At 40.8% G+C, this 12,327-nt stretch overlaps 1 protein-coding gene across 5 annotated transcripts in view; it reads right to left on the reverse strand.

The window, feature by feature from the left end:
* rho-5 (rhomboid-5) overlaps positions 1-12,327 on the reverse strand; it is a 284,621-nt gene that overhangs the window by 162,120 nt on the left and 110,174 nt on the right. For all 5 annotated transcript variants that reach the window (XM_069127553.1, XM_069127552.1, XM_069127550.1 and 2 more), the window contains one exon: positions 4,144-7,014. In XM_069127553.1, the coding sequence (XP_068983654.1) occupies positions 4,144-6,983 (2,840 nt within the window). In that variant the 5' untranslated portion in view covers positions 6,984-7,014. The remainder of the gene's footprint in view (positions 1-4,143; positions 7,015-12,327) is intronic.

Raw genomic sequence — 12,327 nt, forward strand, 5'->3', positions numbered from 1 at the left:
TGCCGACGTAATCTCTTCCTACCCTTTCAGACCGAAAGGAATCGCCCTCCTCTGGCTCAGTTTTCAGGAAACTGCCTGTCCGACCATTGTACCCTCTCGACTTTCGGTATACTGCCAGAGGCCACCCCTGGCATCCTGTGTTTCCTGACACGAGAATTCGCTGACGTCTCACCAAGTCTAATTAAACACCACCGACTTAATAGGAAATTGTCGTTAACGAGCCGCCATTCTAATTGTATCTCGTTCAAGTGTCTCGGTCGTTGACAAAGCAGAATTACTCTGTCGTCTCCTCGAGGACAAGATACGCTATCGTTTAAGTAATTCGGTCATTGATAACTATATTGTGAATATTTATGTAAATTCGTGCTTCTATGAATGCAATTTAAAAACGAAAATTGAACTTGGATAGCAACTTATTTTAGCCGTTATATGTTTTAAAGATTACTATTTGTTGCGGTACAAGACGAAATTTTTTTAAAATTAGCATATCTCTTTTCCGTCTCTTAAACTCAGCACGCTTTGTTATTTTATTGCCTGCGGACCATTAGTCGGATGCTCGAACGTCGCTACCTTACGTGACCGGTATGTAAGGGTTGGAGTTTCTCCTTCTTCAAAACACGCATTCAACAAAAAATGCTGAGCCAGGAAATTCGAGTATCCATCCTTACAACTTGCCTAGCTTCATGCATTTTTTCTACCGTCATACCGAACCTTTCTTACGCTTCAAAGAAACTCGATTGCATTGAGTTGTACTTTGAGATAGCCCGACAGTGATAATCTTTTTTACTGCAACATTACTCTTTGAATGTTTTATATATCTTCGCGTATTATATGCATTCTGTGCATTTTTGTATCCCCAAATTTTCTATAAACGCATAAAAATCCACAGTCAATTGATAACGCAGTACTATTCTACGTTTGTTTGAGGATAAAATACGTATAGTACCTTCTATGTATTTTTGCACTTTTGCCTATAAATGCATAAAAATCCGCCATCTACTAGCTGCTTCTATTATTTTATTATTATAGTATAACCGTTCGCAAATTTTTTACATTGAAACGAAGACAAGTGTTTTTCTGTACTTTATTTATAAAATAACTATATAATTCTCCAATGATCATGGAAATATCAGAAAGTTCAGGAAACACACAAAATTTCGGTACATCCACTGTTAAATCCTACCGTATAAGCTGTGAAAGTAGCCTGGTTCAGAATACGCTTGCACGTGAAATCCTCTGTTCCTTTTTTAGGTTGAATATATTTCTTTGTTAAAACGCGGGCGTGCATGGTAGGAGACAATGTGTGCTCCTAAAAAAAAAGGGATAAAAAAAGGTGGAGAGAAAAGAGAGAAGCAAAAAATCTCCAAGATTCCGGGGGTTGGCGGAGACGGGACGAAATCTTCGGATGGTAATGCATCATTGACTTTGAAACGCGGAAAAAAGGGAAGCAGGGAAGTTAGAGAGACGCGCGGAGCCGATGAAGATGAAAAAATAAAGTGGGCCACGATACTCCATTAACCTGATTACTGCCACGAAAGTAACGACCCTTTCTGTGCTCGCGGCTTCCGCGCGACTGCTAAACGTGGACACGGCCTACATTTCAGTTCATTTTTAGATAACGTTTTAAACAGGGATTATCAACCGTGAAACAAAGTCTCATCAGACGCCTCGCGAATTTCTCTGCTCTGTTGCTAAGCGCCTGATCTGATCTACATACACGATCCTTGACTCTGCTAACGATATCGATCGTTATCTATTTCTACGATATTAACTACTTCTTGCCCTGTAATAACTAATTACGCTCGTCGTTTGCAACTATGGTCTCGGTTTAATAAAGACAGGTTCTGTTTCTAACCGAGTTGAATTTCAAACTTAGCTTCGAGTCTTTAGATCGAAGACCGATAGCGACGAATTATATATCATTTCCTGATATTCCAATATCAATAGTTTCCAAGATTAACCAGCCGAATATTCGTTTACTCTTGAAAAAAACACGCTATCTAGCAAAAATTGCATATCAAACTCTTCCCTTCCATAAAATTCAATATCTATCGTAGTACAACAAGCAATTGATGAGAAACTGCCATTCAAAAATGAAACTACCGCCCAAAGCTACCAAATGAAAATCAAAATAAGTCGGATATTCTCTTGTTCTTCAAAAAAAAACCACGCTCTACATCAAAAATAATAAATTCTTTTCTGCCTAAAAATTCGATATGGCAGTAAAATGGGCAATTGATGAAAAAATATTGTCTCGAAAGCTGCGCTCCTTTCCAGACGCTAATATGTTTCAATTTAGAGTCCCGCTGCGAATTTAATCAATTCTATCTGGGCTCCAATACGGCGTAAACTTCCACTCTAACGATCAAACATTTAGCACGTGGTCAGTATCGAAATATTAGGTGCACTATAAATTCACGCACAACATACTTGGCCATTCTAACCGAAAGTTAAACCACGTGTTACCGAACGCAATCTCGCCAAAAGATTTAATATCGAAGGGAACTAGAAATTGAGTCAGACTACACGAGCTTACACCACAGTTGACTCGAAATATAGTTTCCTACGTGTTTATTATTAACAAGACGCACTGAAACTGTAAAACGACAGGAAAACCGCAGTAATTTTATCCTTTATAATCGTCATAGCTACGTAGAATAGTATGTTATGACCCGATCAAATTGACTTTTGAAAACCAATATGTAACAGCGAAATTGGCGCTTGCAATGTTTGAAACTTATAGAAATATTCTGTTACTCGACAAACTCTTCAAATTTTTTCATTTTATAATGAAACATTAGATTCAACTAGAATCAAACAAACGATAAACACTTATTAAACACAACATAGAACCACGCCAGAATAATTTATTTATGATTCTCAATGAAAATTGATTGTAAAATTCTTCCAAATAAAAAAAAAAATTTATAATTAAAAATTAAATCTTTAAATTCTACTTTGTACTGTACTGATAAGAGAGACTTTCGAAATTGATATAACCACTTATAAATAATAGTAAATGTATGTAGCACAATACATAATAAATATTAAACTACAACATTATTAACACTAGAGTTTGATGATTCCATAAAAATTCTATAATAAGTTTTTCTTCCAATCAGTAATTCAAAATTAGAAAATTAATAAAAATTATTCATTAATTCTACAAGATTTGTTACTTTGGTAGAATTCATATACTGCCACTACAAATCGACCAGTTTTCACATAAATATAAATATGAAAGTATATGGCGTACAACAATGTACACTCGTGGAAACGTTACACATCGCGTAAAAGGGCTTCTACTTTCCCTTCGCTATAAATAACATTCATCTCGCAATTAAAGTTCTCCTATTCTAATTCGTGAGCTTTATTATAAAGGTGTATGATTACGAAGGGGACACCTATATTATCCGGATCCCCGTATTCCTTAATCCCCTGGCTACACAGCTCGACCTCCACGCCGCATGCAATTCCTTTTATCCGCACGCTGACTTCCATTTGTGCGGCAATTAATTTTTTCCACCGGTAAACTTCGCCCGCGAGAATTAAACGTGAATCTCTTCGTAACTCTGACTTCGTTGGAAAAATCTATTCAAATTTAATACAAAAACTTCCGTCGTTAACGAAGATCTATCTCTTTCACGGTTTCTCGTTCTCTCTCCTCTTTTTTTCTCAATGTTTCAATGTGAACCGTGGCAATGGAAATTTGGTAAAAACGCTTGAGAAAGAATTGAACGCCCTCAGGACATTCACCTTATTAGCTTTTAATATTCTTCTCGCAAACGATAAATTTTGGGTATATTCGCAGGTATATTACACAGTAAACTAATATTCAACATCAGTGAAATATAAAAACGAAGGAATTTATCAAAAACATTCTACACGAGAGAACAAAAATTTCACGGCATGCAATTCTTCTATTAAATTACTTTATATTGGCCTGTATTGTCTCTTTCATAAAGCTTCAGCATCATATTGGATCCTGCAGTCCAATGATTTTTTTCTACCACGCTCATCCATATTTCTCTTCGCGGAGTGATATCTTTGCGTTAAAAATAAAAATTTATTACAAAATTCCTACAGCTACGGATAAATGCCTAGTGGCCAAATGTAAATTCTAAAAATTTCGAAATGACTCACCAGGAAGATTGCGTGGGTATCGACGGCAATGCTCCCGGCGGCAGAGACCTTCTAATAGCCTGACAACAGGCTCTTCCATTTGCAGATACCTCGTTGCAACAAGATGGTGGGTTAGTACACACGTGACGACCAACAACTCCAGTAGACGATGTCGGGAACTCGACCGCAGAGGCACGGACCTTGGGTCTGAGCAGCGGGGACATTGAGAAGCCATCTCTCTGATTAGATGCCGAGCTACTCGAACTACTGGAACCTGGGCTACCACCGAGGCGACCTGGTGATGCGTACGCGAAACCGCGAAGTCGGAAATGAGACTGATGGTATGGGTAGCCGGCAGGCGGTGGTAGCCGATAATGATGATGGAATCCAAGATCTCGTCTCATGTATGGATCACCTGGATCGTTGGTGGGTACATAACGATCGGTAGGCGTGTGTGCAGAAGGTGGTACGTATCTGTCGACATATCTGTCCGGGTAGAGAACCTCCGGAGGTGGTTGAGGCACGTATCGTTCGACAGGCGTGTGCGCGGTTGGCGGAACGTAGCTTCCTGTTGCGCTAGTCGAGCCATAAGTTCGATCGGTCGACGTGGCAACCACCGAAGTACCACAAGACGAGATCGGTGTTATGCGACCGGTGTATCGATCCTTGGGTTTCGGCAAGGATAGATACTTGTCCGCGGCGCGTACAGGAGAGTATCGATCAGTAGCAGAATGAAAGCGATCAGGAGTACCGGACGAAGGTGTGAAGCGATCCGTGGTGCTGACAGGATTGGCGAATCTGTCGTAACGATCCTGGCTGAGCCTGTCGAACTGATCGCCTGGATTGGTATAGCGATCGTTCCCGTAGCTCTGCACAGACTTTGACACCTGAAGATATTTGTCGACGCTGCTTTTTGTCGTACCCTGATATCCGGAACTCCCTGCGCCACCGGTTGTTCCAGTTCCTGTTGCTGACCGCAGATTGGTATTGGCTGTTTCAGGAGTGGGAGAGACGGAGGTGAAACGATCATTGGAAGTGGTGGACTGGGTGGCTGCCGTGTTCGTGTAGGAGGAGTGATACCGGGCGACCGTGTCGGTCGAAGAAGAGGACGAAGAGGATGTCCCGGAGAGCAGACGTTCCGTCGATGATCCCGAGACGACGTACCTGGTCGCGTCGCTGTTAGCCAGTCTTCCGTCGTGTCCTGGTGACGAACTTGCGAGATAACGATCGTTTGATACACAGAATCGATCGTTTGCTCGCGACTGACCGCAGCGCTGTATCGCGAGATCGTTGAAACGATCGTTGGTGCTGACATATCTGGACTGGGTGTTTCCAACCTCCTGGAATGTGGAGTATCTGTTGAAGTCGGTAGGCGCGGGGGATCCGCTGGACCTGTCTGTATACTTCTGACAGACCGTTTCGACGCCTCGATCGGTATACAGACGTCTCTGTTCGTTGCTGCTAGACGACACCTGCAGTGACCTCTCCGTCGACGTGTAACGCTGATGAGAGGCCTCGGGATTAGGTGAATTGGAGAGGAATCTTTCGGCGCTGGACGATATCGTCGAGTAACGATCGTGGTGAATGGCTGATGTCGCTTCCTGTCGATGGTATCGTTCGTGTACAGGCGACTCGCCGAGATACCGATCGGTCGACTTGCTGGCGAACCTCTCTGGTACTGGGGCATGTATAGGTGACGATGAGAGTAATCGGTCCGTCGAAATGGCGCCGTATCTCGATCCAGTCGAATCCTTGCTCGTGGTATATATACCAACCCTGTCCCCTTGTAGACTGGCTTGTAGACTTCCAAGCACCGGCGACGATCCGGACAGCAGGCGATCACTGGTTCCAGCGTATCGTTGCTGATCCTTGGGCTCGTGCATGGAACTCGACGACTGTTGATTGGCCAGTAATCGTTCCGCCGAAGAGAATCGTTCTTTAGTTGGCATCGGTGAAGCTGGTGCCGTGCCGCTGCCATATCTGGTGCTTGGAGAACCTGGGGGCAGAATCCTATCAGCAGCAGGATAACCAGCCAGACTCTGGGTCGAGGCATATTTCTCGCTTGGGCTGGGTGACAGAGGCGGCGGTGGAACGAAACGGTCGTTCGCTGGTGCCGGTGATGGCGGTGAGGGGAACGTCTCTGATGAAAATGGACTGGTCGCGCAGCCCGATACCAAGATATTGGTATTCGCGTATTCGTTTCCGGTTGACACCAGCTCGTTAGGGGGATGATGGAATCGAAGCTCGGTGCTGGTGGCCGGTTGAAAGCGTTCGCTCGGGGCCAAGGACAATCTCTGCTCACCGTGGAGACCGGTGAGTTCGTTGAATCGTGGAAAACGGTCGGCCAGAACCACGTTTCCGGACAACGATTGTCCAGACGCAGTCGATCTCCCTGGGGTAAACTGGTGGTGGACTTGCAAAGAGGGCTGACCGAATCTCTCTTGATTCTGATAATGGCTGAATCGCTCGCAACTTGACTGTATCGAACGCGTTTCCGCGCAGGACTTTGGGAAATCGTCGATCGTTGGCTTGTCCGTTGATTTGTCATGCCTCTCGATGCCTGACATTCGTTCACGGCCTCCATAATCGACGTGCTCGTTCCCTTGAGAGGACTGATCGGACTGGTAACGATCTTGGCCAACGGTGACATTCGATCCATTCGTTCGCAGATCAGTTTGCTGTTGTTGCGCCGTTGGCTTATAACAATCCGAGGAGCTGGTAGAACCGATCTGGGAACCGACACTTCCGGACGTTCCGGCGTTCGATCCTGGAACCGGAGATGACGAGGACCCGTATTGAGGGATCGGATGTTGGTGCAGTAGGAGACGTTCTCTTCGGCCATAGTCGTCGTCTGTCGGCATCCTGGTGGCCCGGGGCCCGCTGTCAGGACATCTGGAATCATTATAGTTCGTTGTTAGTTAAGGTGGTTGTTACGAAAAATTTTAATGTAGGTAAACAGAATCTTCGATATAACATATAATGTAGATGAATAGATCAAAATAATGGATTTGCAGAATTAAAAAAAACTCTTTTTTAATAGAAATTTTTCTGTCTATGTGGTACGTGTAGTGGACTTCTAAAGTATCTATTATTCTAATGCATTCTTTATACTTTGGTCGTTTTATTTCACCGTTCGTCCCTTAACGGATCCTTATTAATCTCGCTTTTTCATATGATTTTGATCGTACACTAATTTTATACATTAATTTTAGCGAAATTTCAAAACGACTTCTGCAGTCCATACCATTTAATTTCATTGTCAATTCAAAAAAAGTAATTGTTTAATAAGCTTCATGAAATACATCATTTTCCGATTCGTGCTCTGATTTATTAAACTCAACTTTCTTTGTGTTCAGCATTTTAAATATCCATATCCTTCTTTAATATTTCGACAGTGAAATATAATGCACAAATACAGCTGGGAGGCACGTACGAATTGCTTGCTACGTGACGTTAAAACGCTAGTCATATAATCGATTGCAAATTAATTGGGGCCACGCTCGCTCGCGCTTCGCCCTGGTCTACGCGTGTTCGAACGAGTGACGCGTGCGGTCGTTCGTAACCACTGGCAAGCCTGCAGCGTATCGCTGCGAAATACGACGATTTCATCGATCACTGCTTAAATCCCCCAAAGAGTATTGAATACTATTCCGTGTCTGGCCCATCAAACTTTTACTACGCGTTGTGTGAACGTGAATGACACCAGAATTCACGACTGTGCTTCTCCATTTTACTAGCTTGGACCGTACAATGCTCGTTTATAGTAATTTAACAGGATAGCCCAGGATTTAGATGATATCGAGTCGTTTAAAATTTTAAAAATTTAGGGGTCAGGTATTCTTACAGTATAAGATTGGCATTCTTGAGATTTGAAAATGTTTGAAAATAAAATGAAGCAAAATAAGTCGTTTTAGATAGATTCCAAAATAGTACTTTAAGAAATAAGTAACTCCAAATTATCTATTTACCACGTATTGAATTATTTCGAATTTTCGAGGTAAATAAATAAGGAAGTTAGACTTTTCCTTGATATTACATTAAACATCTCCAATAGGAAAGTATCGAAATGCCAAGTACGGAAGAAATAACAAAAAAAAAAGATTATGAGCGCGATCGCTAGTTTCACTGTAAGTAGAAAATACCAGTGTCTAGACAGACACCCGGTGCTCGAATTCTTGGAGCGCGTGCTTGGCCCAATAGCTTATTTGCGCGTAAAGTGACAATTCCAACACTAAACCGGAACGTTTCTACCGATCTAATGAGAACATCCTTACGCGTGAAGCACATACTATAATGTATTACATAACGAAATTTATGTAATACAGCTTCTGTTGCAGCGCGCCTTCCATTGAATAAATTAGAAGCGAACAGATTGGTTGAACGATGTTCAAACTTCCTGGTGTCATAATTATTCGAAGCTGTCTCCTTTGTAACGGACTATTTAAGCCACTTAATTACTCTTCCATTTAGCTAAGCACTCTTTCGAAACGAGGCTTAATTAAAAGATGATTACACAACTTGGTAATTACGAATTTATCGACGTTTTCCTTCTTTGCATACTGGTCGAACAGCAGTTTTCTTTTAGACTATACAGAATTGTAACTGTCATGTTGGAAATGTCATATTACACGATCATTACTTCGATCATGTTTCAGTTCATAGGAGGTTGTAAGAAAAGAGAAAGCGTAATTGGCCGTATATTAAAGGAGAAGGTAGAACCTACAATCACTCGCGAGTAGAATGAACCTTGTAATTGATCGGACGTTTCTATGGAAGAAGATGATGGCTTGCTTGAATTATCGACCACCTCGTCCTGTTATTTGCAAACGTGTCGTTTAATCGCGAAACAGATCTCGCGTTTACACGTATCTCTTATGTATCGTCCCTATCTAATCGTTCCTTTGCTTTACATACAACGCTGCCTTTTCCCTAACAATCTGTAAATTTTCTACCTACGTGTTTGCTGTCGTTGTTTATTCCGGTATTAAGATGAAAGATAGTAATAGACAATATTTAATGTTGAAATCTCGAATAATATTTTAAAGAATATAAAAATTGTTGAAAGAATGTAAAAGTACACACAATTTTTTTATGGAAGTCGTATATTTATAGAGAAATAGGATAAAATGTCGTAATATAAAAATACTACATTATTTATAGTTTCACTTCCTTATGTGGGAATCATAGGGCAATTGCAAGATTTCTTTCCTTCCTTTATCCTTCCTTCATCCTCTCATTGAATAAAATCTTAACTGTATTCTGTATATTTCTACTTTTATTAGATATACAATATATAGGGTGGTTGGTAACTGGTGGTACAAGCGGAAAGAGGGTGATTCTACGCGAAAAAAGAAGTCGAAAATATAGAATAAAAATTTTTCGTTTGAGGCTTTGTTTTCGAGAAAATCGACTTTGAATTTTCGCTCGGTACGCGTGCACTTTATCACGTCTCGTTATAACGGATCTCACTGTAGATCGTTGTCTCGATGGAAAAATTTAAAAAAAAAGAAAAAAAATTTTTTTTTAAATTTTTATTCTATATTTTCGACTTTTTTTCGCGTAGAATCGCCCCCTTTTCGCTTGTGCCACCAGTTACCAACCACCCTGTATAATATATAAAAATCTAAGTTTCGTTCTCATTGAGCAACTTTCAAACTACATTACTTTTCCCAATGATATACTAAAGTTACCGAAAACTCAACGATGATAGACTTATCGCATCTCTCCATCTAATCTTCATTTATAACGAGCGAAACAATAAATTCACGAATTGTACTGACCACGAGCCATTAAGAATTCTCCTGACACCAAATATCTGTTGCGAAACACAGTGGAAAAAGCGAGCGCAGAAGGTGCATGTGCCATTTATCGCGGCACGATATCGCTAATACACGAAACAGAGACGTTTCAGCGTTCTGCAGTGCGTCTATCAGCAGTAGAAGTATAGAAAAACTTTGCGGAACGTGGAAATGGCACGACGTTACCGGTGTCGTCAAGATAAAACGCAGCTGGCGTTCCACAAAAGAGCGAACAATTCACCAACCATCTAATATATATATATATATATATCCTTTTTTACATTTTCCACAGATCGTATAATATAATAGCCAACTGAACCAATTTACGTTCTCTTTAATTTTCTTCGTACGACAAAAAATGTATAAAAGAAAAAACATAACTACCGTGATAGGTCATATTTTCGATCTTTTATAGAAGAGGCATTTAAAAATTCAATACTGAGTTTTTTATTCCAGATTGAACATATATTCTGGAATATTCCAAAAGAGTTGATTGTTACCGTAATAGCCCAATTTTCTGTAGATCGAAACATTTCCTCCATGATTTCAACATTGAAAAATATCGAAAGTCGATTTTCCACTAAAAAGATTCTGTTGCTCCCCATCGAAAACATTGAAACTCGATTTTCCACAGGGAAACAACATTTCTGAATAATCCCGCAAAACACAAACTCGGACCATTGAATGATGAATTAAAGCGGAATGAATTTGCTAACACGCTCGCGCGTAAGAATGTGGAAAGTTTCCAGAAAGTTGACCGAATAGCCGTGTTTTACGCGTCCGCCGGTTTCCTTTTTCCCGCGGAGAGCTGAATCATCGAGTAGAACACGGTGGACGACGATGCCTCGAGGCAGTTTTTGCAATTAGCGACGTTCACCGTATTCCTATCCTCGTTTCCGACCAACAGCCCGTTCCCGATCGGTTTCCAGGCCGATTCTCCCTCTGCTCCGGCAACAGGCACACGGTTGAAAACACTCGTAGCGGCCGTGTTCTCGAACCGAACATTATTACCAGATGGTTCTCGCGCTCGGTGTTTCCACCTTGTTACTACGCAGCTACGTGAAAACATCGCACCGAGAGGAACTTGCATAGCCGAGCGATTTTTTCCATCCATTGCAGCTGACACGACCGGTAAATTAAGCAGTCGCTTACGAAACAATCCAACGAACAAGGAGCTGGCCCGTGTTTCGATGCAGCTGCTAGGTGTACAGCGTAGGTATAGTCCTCTCGTTCTCTGTTCAGTCAGATTATTCTGGAATTTAGGTTCGAGATTGCACGAGACGGTTATTAACTCTATTCCGCTTTGTGCAGTTTTACCGAGCGTTACTTTAATCGTGCAACGATGGAAAATGCGCTGATAGGCAGGTTTTGTTGGTTCGTTTGAAAATTGGTAATTTTCATGGAGAAAGATATCTGGGTTGCGAGAGTTCTGGCTAGCTATTGAGTTTGATGAAAATTTGATATATGAAGATTACAGGTATATCAAGTTGATTGTCTAATTTTGGTGTTAATCGACAACTAGAAGGCAGTATTTCAACTCTTTAGCGGTTAGCGTCACATGTATTCGACGTCCACGAATTCATCTTCTTAATTGTGGTTTATAATGCTCATATAGAGTTATTATAAGAGTGATTATTTATGGTATTACTGTACTTGATTCTATCGGTATGCTTCTCAACTTCCGCGTACTAGACAGATACTTAAGTAGCTTTTAGAACGAAAGAATTGTGCTTTGTTGAACAATCAAATTATCGAACATCCCAGCACGGTAATTAGCTGGTAATAATATTACATACAAGAAGGAAGTGACCGCGATTCGCAATTACATATCCGATCCGTATTTATTTCTAACTTCGATAAATAGTTTAGGTTTACCATTTGTAAGCATAAAGATCTGTTGAGGCAATATTGACGTATAATATCGCCGAGAGAATTAATATAATCGAGAGTGAGGAACCTTTTAAAAGCAATTGATAAAGCTACGAAGTTTTAGAGCAAACCAATGATACAGTTGTAATAATCAATATTTTTCAAATGTTCAAGAAATGAAGAAGATATATAAAATTATGCGATCTTATTATTATACTTAAAAGAAGATATTGCGAGAAATATACGCATACAAACAAAAACGTATGTAAATGTATGTATCAACAAAAATCCATATTTTCTCATTATGAAATATAATATTCGTTAATCGCTCATTAAATATGCTATCATTCAGAGTTATCTTTTTATCGTTGAACTCGCTAATTATCGAAGGCGAAAAATTTACATCTCCGGCCAGAATCGCCACTAAGCAAATAGAAAAGTACGAAAATCGAAAGTTCTACGCCTGTTCAAAGCTCAACTGCCAAACTTACCCGCTCGGCTCGAAACAAAGGCCACAGAATTGACTTTAGCTCGTAAA

The sequence above is a fragment of the Bombus flavifrons genome, chromosome 14, assembly GCF_040668555.2.
Source record: "Bombus flavifrons isolate JBK064 chromosome 14, iyBomFlav1_principal, whole genome shotgun sequence".
Taxonomy (NCBI): domain Eukaryota; kingdom Metazoa; phylum Arthropoda; class Insecta; order Hymenoptera; family Apidae; genus Bombus; species Bombus flavifrons.